Source organism: Schistocerca serialis, chromosome 1, assembly GCF_023864345.2.
Source record: "Schistocerca serialis cubense isolate TAMUIC-IGC-003099 chromosome 1, iqSchSeri2.2, whole genome shotgun sequence".
Lineage (NCBI taxonomy): Eukaryota > Metazoa > Arthropoda > Insecta > Orthoptera > Acrididae > Schistocerca > Schistocerca serialis.
This window is the reverse complement of record NC_064638.1, coordinates 832,251,186-832,268,095: the sequence shown is the minus strand read 5'-3', so window position 1 is coordinate 832,268,095 and position 16,910 is coordinate 832,251,186. Positions and strand designations below refer to the sequence as shown.

General features: G+C 39.6%; 1 protein-coding gene across 1 annotated transcript in view; it reads left to right on the top strand.

Annotated features, from left to right (window-relative positions):
- LOC126438389 (solute carrier family 22 member 7-like) overlaps positions 1 to 16,910 on the top strand; it is a 147,127-nt gene that overhangs the window by 50,801 nt on the left and 79,416 nt on the right. Inside the window, exon 6 of the mRNA XM_050090549.1 lies at positions 14,526 to 14,747. Within this exon, the coding sequence (XP_049946506.1) occupies positions 14,526 to 14,747 (222 nt within the window). The remainder of the gene's footprint in view (positions 1 to 14,525; positions 14,748 to 16,910) is intronic.

Sequence of the window (16,910 nt, the reverse complement as noted above, 5' to 3'; positions counted from 1 at the left end):
ATAGAGAAGGTATGAAACATCATGGACGGACCTCTGAAGCCCGATGGTAGGTAGGAAGTGCACCAGACAGTGATGATTAAGTGAAAAGCAAAATAAGTACGAGTAGTATCCATCGACAGGCAGTGTTCGTATGTGTAACATGTGAATGAAATACTGTAGTTAAGAAACATAAGTTGACGTCAGTCCGAAAACGGCATCCATCATAAGGCAGCATAAGTCGTAACAAATATCATATTTCGTAATTTGCTGCCCAATGTAATATGCCTCAGCAATTAAACGAAATGTAAATTCCTTTCATTGACATTTCTCATCAGTGCAACAATTTAAGGAAATAAATTTCCCACGAAAGATATTAATTAGTCATGTTGAAGCGATATATCTCCATAGAGCTACGAGGGAAGATCGGAAAGTAACGCACAATAATTCTATTATCAGAAAGTTTAATAGGTAACAAAACAAAATCACAATTGAACTTACATATTTTACCTAATTTTCCACACGGTCACCAACGCTCTCATCACATTTCTCCCATCGTGGTACCAGTTTCAATACGCCCTCTCCATTTGGTTGGAGTATAGCTATCCGCGGACTGCTGATTTCACTTCCGCTTCTGTCGCAAGGCGATGGCCGGTCAGATTTATTCACGGGACAAAACAAATGAAAGTCCGACGGTGCAAGGTCCGAACTGTATGGTGGATGCTGGAGGGTCTCCCACCCAAATTCGGCGACTTTCTTACGAACGGGAGTAGCAACATGGGGGCGAGCATTATGGTGAAAGAGTTTGACACCGTCAGCATTAATGTTATGGCGTTTGTCACGAAGGGCACGACGCAACTAAACCAAAGTGTTAGTGTAGGCCGCAGCATTCACAGTGGTCCCGTGTTCAGCATATGCCAAAACACTGTCACAAGCACTTTTCTACCGGACTGAGTCACTCTGAATTTTTTTCGTACTGGGGAACCAGAACGTTTCCACTCCATAGAGACCTGCTTGGTTTCGGGTGTGAAGTGCTACACCAACGACTCATCGCTAGAGACTGTTTCTTTCAAAAAGTCGTATCCTTCTGCAGCGTAACGCTTGAGTGGTCCAAGATTGTCATCATTCGCTGTACCTTGTGGCTGTCTGTCAGGTTCTTAGGCGGGCGCTAACTTTACGAAATTTCGACGTGTCATGAACATTATCATGCACCGCATCTTCAGAAATATGGAACTGCTGCGATAAGGTGCGCAGTTGCACACCCCAGTCTTCCTAAATTGCTGCCTCAATGGCTCCAACATTCTGCGCGGTTGTAGCTGTTACCGGCCGCCCGGAGTGTGGCAAATCACTGAGGCTTACAAGGTCCTCTTGGAAGAATGTACACCACATGGAGACATTGCTATGGTCCATACTGTCGTCCCTATACACGCAACTTATGTCCCTGTAAATTTCACTCGGTTTATGTCTTTTGGTCTTCAAGTATCGAACTACACTTCGCTGCTCTTCGTCAGCTGACAACAGTAACATGCACGCCATGTTAGTGCCATAGTTCAGGCCTCCCTCGCTAGAGTTACACATCGAAACAAAATACCCCATATTCAAACTACATCGTCGTAAGTTTCAACAATCCGGCTGCAATATCAAGGGAGGCAAAAAAATTGTGCGTTACTTTCCGATCCTCCCTTGTATTAACGTCCATAGAGTAGACTTGTTGACAATAATTTAAAAAGTTTCTAACCTAACAAATAAAGAATGACAGAAAGTTCATAATGCCAATTTATTTTTCAATATAATACCCGTGTACACTAATACACTTGCGGGCACGCTCTGATAACTTTTACAAAATATTCAAATAAAAGTTCTTCCATTTCGAGTCCAACCAAGCGTTCACAGCATCAATCACTGCATCCTCTTTGTCAAATCGTCTTCCTTTGAGTTCTTTTTTTAGATTTGGGAAATGTTAAAATTATGATGGAGCCAAATGTGGAGAATATGGTGGATGACGTAACAATTTGAACTCGCATTCAGGCAGAGTTTCCAGCGTTGCGAGGGCTCTGACCCGATGCGTTGTCCTGATGCGAAAGAACACCGCACACTAATTTTCAGCGCCTTTTTTTCTTTATCTCTTCTCTCAAATACGCAGAAGAGTGCAATAGTATGATTCACCGATAGTTACGCCCTCTTGCAAGTAATCCACCACAATTACCCCTTCTGCATTCCAGAAGACCGATGCCCTCACCTTACCGACTGATTTTTGTACCTGGAATTTCAAGTTAGTGGTTGAAAGATGTTTCCATTGTTGTACCTGTTGTTTTGTCTCAGGATCAAAGTGGTGAACCCAAGTTTCGTCCATTGTCACATACCTTGCAAGAAAGCCGTCTTAATCCGCTTCAAATTGCCGAACGATTTCTTCACAACACAGTACATATGCATTCAAGTCTTTCGAGACCACAGAGATGAAACTTCCCACATTCCCAAAATATCCACAACAATGTCATAAGCACGCTCATGGCAGATTCCAAATGTTATTTCAATGTGCTGCAACACTGTTCGACGATCCTGCAAAATCGTGTCGTCAATTGCAGTCGCTGTTTCATCAGTGGCAATGGTGACAGGTCCTTGGCGCATCTTCCACACTGGTATTTCCACGTTTGAAGTCAAACACCCAGTTTTTCATTGTTGCATAAGACACAGCACTCTCCTTAAGGGGACCACAACCTGCCTATCTAACCCATGTTAATTTAGACAAGTATATGACACATTTCTGAAAAAAAACTATTTGATGCAGGACCTTAATATTTTTACTGTATGTTACATGATGATAATAGAGTCAACTGTACTAAAATTTATTTTCACCAACTGCGACATAATCGCTTATACAAACAGTGACCCAATACTGAAAAATGCTTTTTTATTTCAGTCTCTGATCACAATATGCATTCTTTAGACAATGACCGGTTTCAGTCTGTAATGACCATCCTCAGATCTTTTTTACACCATGTCCATAGGATGCGGCCTATTCTACACCATATATATGTGACGATGCTATGCTGATTATATTTATATGTTTTGACGATGCCATTATGGCCATATCACTTTAGGACATGGTGTAAAAAAGATCTGAGGATGGTCATTACAGACTGAAACTGGTCATCGTCTAAAGAATGCATATTGTGATCAGAGACTGAAATAAAAAAGCATTTAAAATCTATTTTATCCATTTAATGGTTTTTCACAAGTACTTTTTTAAATTTATTAACAAAATATATAACGTTTTCTCTGCAGAAAATATTTTTTGTGAACTTCCCAATGAGGGAATATTAATGAATGGTGGTTTTTTATGTTATACAGAGTCTCTGAAAATTTAATTCGTTTACCTATGATAGTTCCTGATATAATGGGGCATATGTACTGAAAATTTTAGTTTGCGGGAAATTGACTTTAAAGAAAAAACTTTTGAAATTTGTTACTTACAGTTAATTAAAACTGTCCTGCTGCATATGATGGCCCTTCTTTGGCCCCTGGCAGGTCTTCCAACTTCTTTTTCACCTCCCTGGATGTTTGTCTTGCTTTCTTGGTCATGTTAGATGCAGACCTGTCTGCATCAGCTATCCTCATTTTGTCGCAATGTTGCAGCCCAGTGATAATATTTTCACCAGGATTAATTCCTAGCTTTTTCAGTACCCAACACTTTCCGATATTACAACAATTGAATGTAATAGCAGCATCATGAACTCCTAGCTTCATTTTATGTGTGCCTACAAATATAGTTTTAGGAAGGTGGTTCCAAATTATGCTGTTGAGACATTCATTTGGGTTCTGTGTCTGCCCATGCAGACATTTCCTTAGAAGGTGAGGATGAGCCAAGTCTCTGAAAATAGGTTTAATTGCTGTAATAACAGCAGCAGGAAGAGAATGCTGGTGAGAATAAGATTCTCCAATTGCGTGAGCCCTATTGTATTTGCACCACTAATTTTCTCCTGATGGACACAATCCATGACATGGCTTATCAGTAGAGGACTTATGGAAGAATATGGCCCAAACATCTCTCTTCATTGCCTCCAGATTTTCTTTATTTTTCTTAATTGCCTGCCCATAGTATACCTGCAAGTTTTCTACAACAACTACTCGCAATCACACTTGAACAAAACTAATCGTGTGTTTGAAAGCGTGTTGTTTACAAACAACAGAAACAATACAATAGCGACCGTTGCATTTCCAAGGATAGCAAACACACTCGGGAGTAAAAAAAAAAAAATCCTTAACGTGCAATGTAGGGGAATTAAAGATCTAAAATATATGCAGAGAAGTGAGTGACAGAAAAATGGGCGTGGCACATAAACACGCCTCGCAGGATTAGCCGAGCAGTCTAGGGCGCTGCAGTCATGGACTGTGCGGCTGATCCCGGCGGAGGTTCGAGTCCTTCCTCAGGCATGGGTGTGCGTGTTTGTCCTTAGGATAATTTAGATTAAGTAGTGCGTAAGCTTAGGGAATGATGACCTTAACAGTTAAGTCCCATAAGATTTGAAACGTCCCCTTAGAAAAATTATAAATGACTGTGCTTAAACTGACACACAATATTTTTAGCGTAGCGCAATCTGACTTTCAAAAATCCCTACAAAAGAATGGCCCTGACTAACAACAACCTCTACCTTTCATGAATCACTTACCTCACAAAAATCTTCGTTACTTGAACAACTACAATACAGCGAGCGCAACTACTGCCAGCTAAATAAAAGATTCTAACTACTGAAGGCACTAACTACTGATAGGCATAGTTAGCAAATGAAAGATTTTGATAGAGAAGAAGCAATGTATTTACCTTAATAGTGTTCAAAAGTCATAATATATATCAGTTCATGACATCCAGTCTTACAAATTTACTGTCTCTGTCCAGATCATCCGCTCTCTAAAACTCCGCCATCTCTCTCCCCACATCCACCACTGCTTGCGGCTCACCTCCAACTGCGCAACGCTACTCGCTGTTAACAGCCAACTGCCCAACACTACAATGGCGAATATTGCAACAATGCCGACCAGCCTCAGACTGCACACAGCACAGTCAGTGATTTTCATACAGAGCGCTACGTGGCGTTACTGATATAAAAACATAAACAGCCTACTTACATAGCCCCCATGCTCCCCACCAAAAATTTTACAAATTGTTTTGGGCAGTGGCCAATACAGATTTGAAAAAAATGTTCATAATTACAAAAACAAAGATATCAAATGCACACACGTATTGATACAATGTTGGTCAAAAGCTAAAATTTTCTTACAGTCCGTAAAGACAGTCCTGATCATTCATCACAGTAGTAATTACAGTTTTTTTCACGAAGTCTCATTAGTAAATGAAAATGCACATGGAAGTAGTGGATTTCCATGCTGCCTTGAAGAAGTAGTGTTGTCCTTCCAACGGAAAGACAGTGCTGACTCTTGACATGCAGACAGGTAATGGGCCACAACAGAGCAAACCCACAGGAGAGTCAATCGAAGTTCAAGAATATTGGTAGGTAGGTCATCACAGAGCAGATCACTGTAGTCCTGTTAGAGATTACGGTATTGGTGGGCCACCAGAGGTGCAGACCCACTGCAGTCCTTGTAGAAATAGTGGTATTGGTGAGTCATCAAAGGTGTAGACCCACTGTAGTCCTTGTAGAGATGGCTAGCAGCCATCCGTTGCGACTGTGCAAGTGCACAATCACCATCAAAGAGTCTTGTGGACAATATAGCAAGTCCATGAACCACTTCTTGTGCACTCACAAAAAATTTTTTTGAAATGTCCTTAGAACCAGCAATGCTGTTAACCAATCCCTTGTTGAATTATCAACACATGTGCAAGCACTAACAGTCCTTTTTTTCACATATTGTGCATATACTCGTACTATGACCAACAGAAATGTGTGCAGTGAAATGAATGCTTACAAGTTACTTAATTTGATGAACTGGTGTCAATTAAAATATTATAACATGAGAATACAATTACAAAGATACAGAAAACATCATTAAAACATAGTAATACAGATAACATTTGTAGTAATACAGGCTTTACAAAAGAATAGAAATAGACATATACATCAGTGTTACAGGAATTATGACATAAGTAAATACATAAAAGGTCAGAACATCTTTCAAAACATCAACTTCACACGTGAGCATTAAAACAACACAGAATAAATTATGTCTAAAGATCTTTACAAACTAAATAACATATTATAAATGCAAATTATATTTGAGGATAACAGTATTCCTCACCATAATGAATGTAGCTGAGTATTAGAAAAATTCTACAACATATGTCTTATCAGATAAACACATAAAGACAAGAACAACACAAATACACAAGAGTACACAAACACATAGCGGAATAACACCAAATGACAGGTCAGGCTTTGTTTTCAGTGTGACATTTGTTACTGCAATCCAACCCAAAACTTCATTCCATAGATCTTTCGTCTTATTTCAACATTTGTTTCCACCAAAAAATCCTATCCAAGCATGCTTTCTGTATTAATATGTTCACATATTTCTTATCTCAAAATTTATTTTCCATTATCTTACCTCATCATTTATTTCCAAGAAAATCCTACCTAAACCTATTGTTCCTAAACCCTACTATTTTTGTTCATATCCTCTTTCAAAATCCTTTTTTGGTCAAACCATTTTCTTATAGCTTCACATGCATTTCATCCAATTCATCACAACTCGTTCTCTTATATAGCCTACCCCATCTTAAGCTAACTTAAATCTATTGAGCTCAGATGCTAAACTAAAGGACGAGGAATGCAGCAGCACAAAACAATTAACACAAACAGCAATGACAAAAAATGCAAATTGGCAAAGCAGGCAGCAATAAATATAAATTAGGAAAGCAAATGCAACATTACAACTAATATAAGGCAATGTAGAGCAAACAAGAAAAATAAATCAGTAGTAAAACTGGCTTAACAGAGTAATACAAAGTGAAATTTAATAGCACTATGCCTGGAAAATAGCAGCAGCAAATGCAATAACTTATATCTAAACGTGACAAAGCTCAAGCAGAAAAAATATTACGCTAAAGATTGCCATGTCTAATACCAATGTCACATCTTAACACTAGAGTGATACATCACTATAACTTACTCTAGCAGACAAGTTACCAAGTCACTGACAAAAATTATGTATGCAATTCCTGTGAAGTGGAAATGTCTTTTTGTGCTCCCTCGCCTCTTTTTTTTATTTTTTTTTTAAGTAGATCATATATTAGTACATCTATTAAATTTTATTTTAACCAATGCTGCAGTGCAGCTAGAAATTAGATATTAAACGAAATGAGCAAATATATACAAAGCAATGTGTGAAACGTCATTCACTAGGCAAATGGCGTCTCCAAAGGCTGTAAAAAATTTCTCAACTAGAACAACAATAGATGTAAAAATGTTTCTCATCATTCCATTAGGCAATTTAGTAAATATCATAAATTAAGAGCGCCACAGTGTAATCATATGTTTTCAAGTTTGGGTGTGTCATAATTGTGATGCTTTCTACAAAGAAATGTCAATAGCGAGGATAATGGCCTCTTTTTTTTCTCCACCTGTGCCTCTGAAAGGCACACACTAATGGCTTTTTGCCAGGCGACTGTCGCGCGGCTGGGTGCTTACAGTGCATTACGTCAAGGTGACCTACCTTCCTTACCGAAATATTTACGACATCAGTTTCTGCTACAGTGACAGTTTGATACAAATAAAATTTCACAGGTCGAAATATTTGCGTTACAAATCTGTAGAAGCAAAATCTTATAAATATAACAGTGTCCAAAAAATTTTCGGCAGCATTGTGATACATTCACGCATATACACACATTTCATAACTCTTAAAATAAGATTCTTGGTTACCAACATCCTTTTTCACAAAACAAAGTAGCTAACCACTACTCATTATTCCTTACCTTATTACACATATACATATTCGTCGACACTTCTTCAATATTTCATCATAATAAATACATAGCATAATCACATTCCTCATATAGCATCAGCTTATTGATCATAAACATACCTCAACAGCATAATAGACATTGTCGTTTTAATAATATTATAACACCTCAGTCAAATCTCAAAAACGTCGTAGCTTTCTGCAATAACTTAAAAACCTAAAAAAAATTCTCTGCTCATTTCAGTAGTATCATCTACCTCACTCGTACTTTAAAAATCATGATCCCATACCAAATACGACATTCAAAGCTCTCATATTATCACAATGGTTCCGAAAAAATATGAACAGTTCACAAAGTACAGAAAAAATACAATTTCATAAGTAGTTACGTAAACATTGTCACTGATGTAGTAAAAAAAAAGTTCGTTTCTCTGTTAAATAATCAGATAGCTGTGTAATTCTGTGTTAGAGAAATTTGGTACCGATGTGTAAAATTGTATAAGCAAATACCATATTAGCTAGGGCTCCTTGTGCTTGCCAAACACATGGTACACAAAGTAGGCGTGTACCCCCCTGACGATTAATGTAATTATACCCTCAGGTGTTGCAGTTTACCGCAGTGGAATGAAATGTATCACAGAAAACTTTCTTTGTAATTCAAAAATCTTTAAAAATAAATGCTTTAAGTACAAAATTAATCACTCAAATGCATGTCCTGTTGCGCTAAATGTGCGTCTTTTCATGCCATTTACTTTTGATGTCTTTCCAAATCGGATCTTTATCTTGTTCATGAGCAATGTCCTTTAAAGATGTGGTGATGAAGTTTCCAAAGGCGATTTTCTGAATGTAAAGAAAACTAAAATTTTTCTTGAGGTTGCCTTCTGTGTTACTTTTCTAAAGCCCACCGGTGCGCGTGACAGTGCGTCCGCAACAATGTTCTCCTTGGCGGGAATGTAGACTATTGTGAAGTGGAATTCTTGCAGAAACAATGCCCAACGTTTTAACCTGTCATGATTTAATTTTGAAGATCCCAGTTCCAAACAGTATTTTTTCCAGTGAGAGAACAGAGTTTTGGTGTAACTAGAATTTGCATATTCAGAAAACGACGGTAAAAATTTACGAGACCTAGAAAACTGCGGACTTGTTTTTTTGTGGATGGAACTGGAATGGCTCTGATTGCTTCTAACTTTTCAGGATCCAGCTGAATGCCTTCAGAAGAAATAATATGTCCCAAAACCTCACCTTTGACCTACCGAATTCAGACTTTTCCAAGTTAACTGTAATTCCAGATTCTGCAAAAATACGTAACAAACTGTTGAGGATGCGATTATGTTGTTCCCATGAGGCTTCTGCTATTAGAATATCATCCACATATGAGGTGATGTGACGTTTTAAGAAATCAGGTAATATGGAATTTAGCCCGCGAATGAACGCTGCCAAAGAAATGTTCAAACCAAAAGGAAGTTTCCGAAATTGATAACAAACGCCGAAACAAAGAAAAGTTGTGTATTTTCTATATTCTGGATAAAGTTCGATCTAATAAAAGCTGTATCTGAGATCAACAGAACACAACACTTTTACAACATTAAAATTTTGAAGAAGTTCTTGCATCGTTTGCGTCCTGTCTGTTTCAGGAACGATGATAGTATTGATTTGTCTCGAATCTAAGACAAGTCTGATCGATCCATTTTTCTTCTCAACAACATGTAATTGATTGTTGTATGAGCTTACTGCAGGCTCAATAATGCCCTCGTCAAGCATAGATTGTATTTCTGTTCTAACACGGTCCCTATAATATGCTGGAATTATGTATGGTCTAACACAAAATTTAGTATGCTCACGAACACGAAATTGGTATTGAAATCCCTTGATTGATCCTGTTTTGTGAGTAAAAACTGTGGAATATGTTTGTAAAATCTCAAAAAGGTCCTGCCTATCAATGTCATTACAGTACTCAATTGTTTGAATTTTATTCTGAATTAACTCATTAGGATCAAGTATGCCGTCGATATCATCCCTGTCAGTACTTGCAGAGTGATTGTTAGTGTCTAGTTCCGTCGATAATTCCGAACTGTTGTCTAACAGAAGGTATAGCAGATTAATTTCCTAGTCATGGTTTGAGAGCCAATCTTCAAATTTCAAAGCTATTGACTTACCTTCTTTCTCTAAACTTATTTCAGCATCGTGAAAGTTTAAGATTGCTTTGTATTCATTCAAAAAGTCTACTCCCAATATAATTTTCGTCGACAATAATGGAACAATAAGAAAGTTCATAGAGAAGCCGTGGCTTTGACAAAAGAATTCTAAGTTGGTTTGTTGGCGTACATCTACACTTTTTCCAACGATTGCACCTTGTAATTTAATCTTACGTAACGGAAGTGTGGGGCAATCGTTCGATTTGTTGCATTTGCTAAAGGCTGTTTCACTAATTGCTGAAATGGGACTGCCAGAGTCAAGCACTGCCGTAAATTTTACGTCATTTACTGTAATGTGAATTACAGGATATGCGATGTTGTTATGTTTTATGTCGTGTTCCTGGAGTAAGATGTCCCTAACGTCTTCCATTTTTATGTAATTACTAGCCACGGCAGCTACGTCGTGAGCTTCATAAGTACGTTTTGTGGCTGCCAGCAGTGTGAGTCATGCCTATTGTCTCTTTGTTGACGAGCGTCGTTATTGGGATTTGGAGACCGAACTTCTACAAATTCACCTTGTCGAGAGGGCCCAGGCCTGTTTGAATCCCGCCAGTTCTGATGAAATTCAGGTCTGTCGTTTTGTCGGTAGTTTACATAGTTTCTTTTTTGTCGGTCATGGGGTGGAGAATTTCTCCCGGAATCGTAACTGCGCAGTGGACCGTTGCGTCTGACGTTATTCTGTCTCCCTTGATAATAATTATTTTGGTTCCCATATTGTCTGTTTCTCTGATTGTCTCTGTGATAATCATTACCGCAGAGAGGTGATCTTTCCCAGTAATTGTTACTCCTCTGCCAACGGTTGTCATACGGGTGGTGTCTGTTTTGGTCACGATTTACGTTGTAAGAATAGCCTTGTCGTGTCCACTTATTATTTCTTTCATCGCAGAATTGTGACGGATGTGACCTGTAATTGTTGTGTTCCTGTTTTCGCGTCCCACGATTGTCAGTGTCAATTTCCAATTCTTGTAATAGTCCCTGAAAAGCTTCAATGTCGTCTGCCAAAATAATGTCGTAAATGTTCAGGCAATTTGATTAAGCAAATGCGGATGAGTTCTGAGGGGCTGTAAGGGTTTGACAGGTACTGATTCTTGTGCAACATGTCTTCAAAATATTTCACAAGACTGGAAAATTCAGATTGTTCGAAATGTTTCATCATTATGATGCTATGTTTTACTCGGTCTTGTGTAGCTTGAGACCAATATGCTGAGAGGAAGGCATGATCAAATTCTCCTTCACTGTGACAATCGTGAATGACCGATCGCATTCTTACAGCTAGTTCATGCTCTAAATATATACACATAAATTCTAATCTGTGCTCTAATGACCAGTTGGGAGGAAAACAATGAGAGAATTGATGGAGCCACGCTTGTGGATGAATGTCGTTGCCAGAATTCTTAAATGTTTTGAATTTACTTGTAGTAATGAACAGCTTATAGTCAAAATCATCGTGTCGGCGAGTTGCATATCGGTGATTGTTACGTCGTGTCGGCGGTTACATCTCAAAATTCGGTGCACCTTGCCAATTTCTTTCATAATTTCCGAAATGTCCTGTGTTATTATTTTGCGGGTTTTCCGTATTTCTGAGTCCCTCTTCCCGTGTTGGAGCGCGAGTGTCCTCTGAAACATGTAGTTTTTGTATTACTTGTGCCAACTGACCTTGTACTTCCCGGATTTCTCTTTTGTGTTGCGTATTAATTTGATTCTGATTTTGTTTAAATTTATTAATTTGTTCATACTCTTCTGTGTCAGTGATGGCAGATCATCATCTACCTTTATAGATAAGTTAGTGAACTGATCTGAAAGTTCGGCTACTTTCTCCGATAGTGAACTTATTTCCTCAGTGTGTTTTTCTGAACCAAGTTTCAGAGTGTCCATTTGTGTTGAAATCGTATCTACTGTGTCCTTTAAGTTTTCCTGAGTTTTTGCAAGTTGCGTAACTGAATTGGTAGATGCAACTGAGTCAGTTTTAGCTAGCAAGGTGTCGTGATTTTCATGAGCAATAGTTTGCAGTTCTTTTATGGCTGCTTCGTGATTCTGTAATGTTTTTTCATGACGCGAAAAAATAGGTTGGAAATGCTCACAAATTTGTGTTTTTACGTCATTACAGACTTTTTGACATTTCGATTCGATTTTATGTAACTCAGTAGTTAAATCTTCACGTGTTTGTTCAAGCATTGTGTCTAACTTTTGAAGTCTTTGTGCCATTTGTTCCATTAACTGTAATAACAATGCACTGATGTCTGAAACATGTTCCTCAGAGCTATTCGGCAGTGCATTTGAGCCGGCAAAATTCGCATTTTGAAAAGCAGAAAATGTGTCTTGATGTATTTGAGAAAACGGTGAGGACGCAAAACCTGAATCTACAATATTTGCAAGATTGTGTCCTGTCATTTCGGATTCCTGAGGCGAGCTGTTGCCGACCGATCGATCGATAATGCTTCCCTGTTCACTAATTGTTTCACTGACTACACCATTATTTGCAGCCTGCCTAATTTCCCTGTGCACAATTACCAAATTACTACTTTGAACATTAGTTAATTTATTAAACGGTCGCGCTAATACACTGCTTTCGTCTTCACTGTCATTTCTCAGTTTACTTTGGAGCCTAGTATTACGTTTTTCACACGCCATTATTGTCGCAATATTTCACACGATAACACAGAAAAGCACAATTTGAAGAGCAAAATAAGGAAACACATTAACGTAGCACTGAAAATAATATGTAGTTAATTGCAAGTGCAGCTGCAAAATACTTGGTGCAAATCTACATGCATGCCACAACTGTTTTACTATACAACAATGAAAAACTACAACTACAAAGGAAATTCTCTCTATAATTACGCGCTAGCAATGAACAATAGCTACTCTAATTACACAAACTAGAAGAAAAAATCAGAAGATTCCAGTGAGGTATCCTCGGCTAAGGGTCGACATATGAAACGTCCCCTTAGAAAAATTATAAATGACTGTGCATAAACTGACACACAATATTTTTAGCGCAATCTGACTTTCAAAAATCTCTACAAAAGAATGGCCCTGACTAACAACAACCTATACCTTTCATGAATCACTTACCTCACAAAAATCTTCGTTACTTAAACAACTGCAATACAGCGAGCGCAACTACTGCCAGCTAAATAAAAGATTCTAACTACTGAAGGCACTAACTACTGATATGCATAGTTAGCAAATGAAAGATTTTGATAGAGAACAAGCAATGTATTTCCTTAATAGTGTTCAAAAGTCATAATATATATCAGTTCATGACATCCAGTCTTACAAATTTACTGTCTCTGTCCAGATCATCCGCTCTCTAAAACTCCGTCATCTCTCTCCCCACATCCACCACTGCTGGCGGCTCACCTCCAACTGCGCAACGCTACTCACTGTTAACAAACAACTGCCCAACACTACAATGGCGAATATTGCAACAATGCCGACCAGCCTCAGACTGCACACAGCACAGTCAGTGATTTTCATACAGAGCGCTACGTGGCGTTACCGATATAAAGAGCTAAACAGCCTACTTACAGATTTGACACACATTTGAACACATGAACACACGTGGTACGAAAATGCGCGAAAAAAATTTTTTCAGCAACATTCTTTTCAGAGTACTTAAATAAAACCTTAATCTATCAAAATATGACGAAAACCGAAAATCGATTTTTTTTCGACCTGAACTACGTTGTTGTCTCCCTAAGTGTATTCCGCATGACCTCTGAAATTTCCTTGGGCGTCATTTCCTTCAAATAAAGATATTCAGTCACAGCACGGTTCTTGATCTCTCGATATTCGCCATTTTGCTTACACTATGGTATACAATTCATCCTAGCGGCGATACTAACGAAGCTGGAGCCGCGAAATTTGACTTGCGTACCCTCAAAAAGTCACCATAAAAGTAGGTGGTGTTGTTTGTGAGACACATTACGGTAACCATCTCGGGCTAGAAACTTTTCGACCTCCCCACGAATTCGTGCAGAGCGGCATTGTTCGATTCCTCCTCCCCCGGCCGGCCGAAGTGGCCGAGCGGTTCTAGGCGCTACAGTCTGGAATCGCGCGACCGCTACGGTCGCAGGTTCGAATCCTGCCTGGGGCATGGATGTGTGTGATGTCGTTAGGTTAGTTAGGTTTAAGTAGTTCTAAGTTCTAGGGGACTGATGACTTCAGAAGTTAAGTCCCATAGTGCTCAGAACCATTTTTGAACCTCCTCCCCGTGTCCCCTCTTCGCTTTTCATTACTAGTCGTGAGCCGGCCAACTGCTCACGGCTGAGGCGTGAGCTGGAGCCAGCTCTCGCACGATCGGATCGGTGAAGAGACCTGGCCTAGTGAAAACATTTTCGACAGTTCCCACTCTAACTGACGTCACGAACCAGCGTTCCCGGTATCTGCGCCTGTTGCCTTCCACCTCTGCTAGGCCCGTGGTGTTGGTTGCAGGCTGTTCCCGGAATCGCCGCGCTGGCTGGCCAGCCGTGGGGACCACGAGCGCTGCCTGGAGTCATTGCGGGAGATCGCCCGCGTCAATGGCACGACGGTGCCGCCCGGGGCGCTCCAGCAGCTGCGCCACTCCAGCGTCGGCCGCGAGAAGTCTCTCGGTGTCGCCAGCCTCTTTTCCAGTTGGAGGCTCATCCTCAACACGCTGCTCATATCCACCTGCAGGTGACATAAACTTAACTCCTATCTAAAGTCGAGCAGGTTTAGCCGAGCGGTCTAGGCGCTGCAGTCATGGACTGTGCGGCTGGTCCCGGCGGGGGTTCGAGTCCTCCCTTGGGCATGGGTGTGTGTGTTTGTCCTTAGGATAATTTAGGTTAAGTAGTGTGTAAGCTTAGGGACTGATGACCTTAGCAGTTAAGTCCCATAAGATTTCACACACATTTGAACATTTTTTTTCTTATCTAAACATCACATTTCCGTTTATGTATGATCCTCCCCATCACACCACAAATAATGTTCACTCAAACCTTCTCTCTCACGGAACAGTTAATACTTTATGATACATAACATGATGTCTACATCAAGCCGGCCGAAGTGGCCGTGCGGTTAAAGGCGCTCCAGTCTGGAACCGCAAGACTGCTACGGTCACAGGTTCGAATCCTGCCTCGGGCATGGATGTTTGTGATGTCCTTAGGTTAGTTAGGTTTAACTAGTTCTAAGTTCTAGGGGACCAATGACCTCAGCAGTTGAGTCCCTAGTGCTCAGAGCCATTTTCTTTTTTTTTTGTCTATATCACAACATAGTGCCATCTACAAGTTTCTGTGTTACAGTTCAACAGCCTGTTGAAACAGAGCAGAGGGTGGTCAAAAGTTTTCGTCACAAAAAAAAAGTTTCTGCTACCTTTAACGTAACTGCAGCTGGCTGGGATCAAATACTTGAAAGTCAATTAATGCACCAAACTTCATATAAAGTTACTGAATTACGTTGATATAATGCTGTGATAAATATTCTTGAAATTACCCACTTAAATATTAATATATCTGCAGAAAGTGAAGCAGCAGGTAAACCCGTCGAACGTGTACTTCACTTGACTGACCTGCATCGAAAAGATGATCTGCTGCTGTTGCTGTAGAAAAGAAAGTCCAAATCCGGGTATATCAATAACTGACCAAATTGAGCAATTTGCTCACAGTAATTTGTGCCACACTTTTTTTCTCTTTTTCTTTTAATTTCGAAGAAATATACTCCCATCTTAAAGTCATCCATATAATGAGTAAGCACTAGTACATCTGAGCTAAATTGTTACATATTTACAAATGAGACACAAGGGCCACCTCGGAAGTTCATGCAAATCTGGCATACAACACTTGTCCCGCAAGGGCATTATACACATTAAGTTACAATGTCGGCGTTTATTAAAAGCAGAAAATTAATGAAATACAATGAAATTTGACATATATCTGAACAGAAAATAACATAGCATGAATCGTAAAATAAAATGCAATTAGGCGTCGTCAGGAGTGGCTGAGCGGTTCTAGGCGATTCAGTGTGGGACCGCGCGACCGCTACGGTCGCAGGTTCGAATCCTGCCTCGGGCATGGATGTGTGTGATGTCCTTCGGTTAGTTAGGTTTAAGTAGTTCTAAGCTCTAGGCGACTGATGACCTCAGAAGTTAAGTCCCATAGTGCTGAGAGCCATTTGAACCACTTTTTTTATTTTTTTTTTTCAATTAGGCAGCAGATGAATCTTGTTACAGAGCATTCCCATTCACAATGCAAATGGTCAGATATGTAAATATAACAATACATATTGCATTTAGCGGATTACATGAAAAACATCGAATGTAATTTTCTTCTAGCATGTTTCCTACTTTCAGAAAAATGTACTTTATTTCAATAATAACAGTCTTTCTAAAAACAGTTTAGAAGTTCCTTAAAACACCAGAGGTTGAAAATGCCGCTTTAGTTCTAAAGTTGTTTTATTATCACACGACCGGTTTCGGGCTCTTATAAGCCAATCTTCTGGTGTCGTACTGGAAATAGCAAGAGACGGGAGATAATTTTCAGACGTAGCAATATACATAAAAAACAAAAGATTTCATACAAAAGTATACAAACATTTGAAAACCGCCGGTCGGGCTAGGAGCTGTGAAACCTATGTCAGCCGCGATGGGTAACCGCGTGGTCTGGCGGTCCTGTCACGGTTCGCGCGGCCTCCCTGCCGGAGCTTCGAGTCCTCCTTCGGGCATGGGTGTGTGTGTTGTCTTTAGCGTAAGTTAGTTTAAGTTAGTTTAAGCAGTTGTGTGTAAGCCTAGTTACTGATTACCTCAGCAGTTTGGTCCCATAAGTCCTTACCACAAATTTCCAACCCTATGTCAGTGCGAAAGTG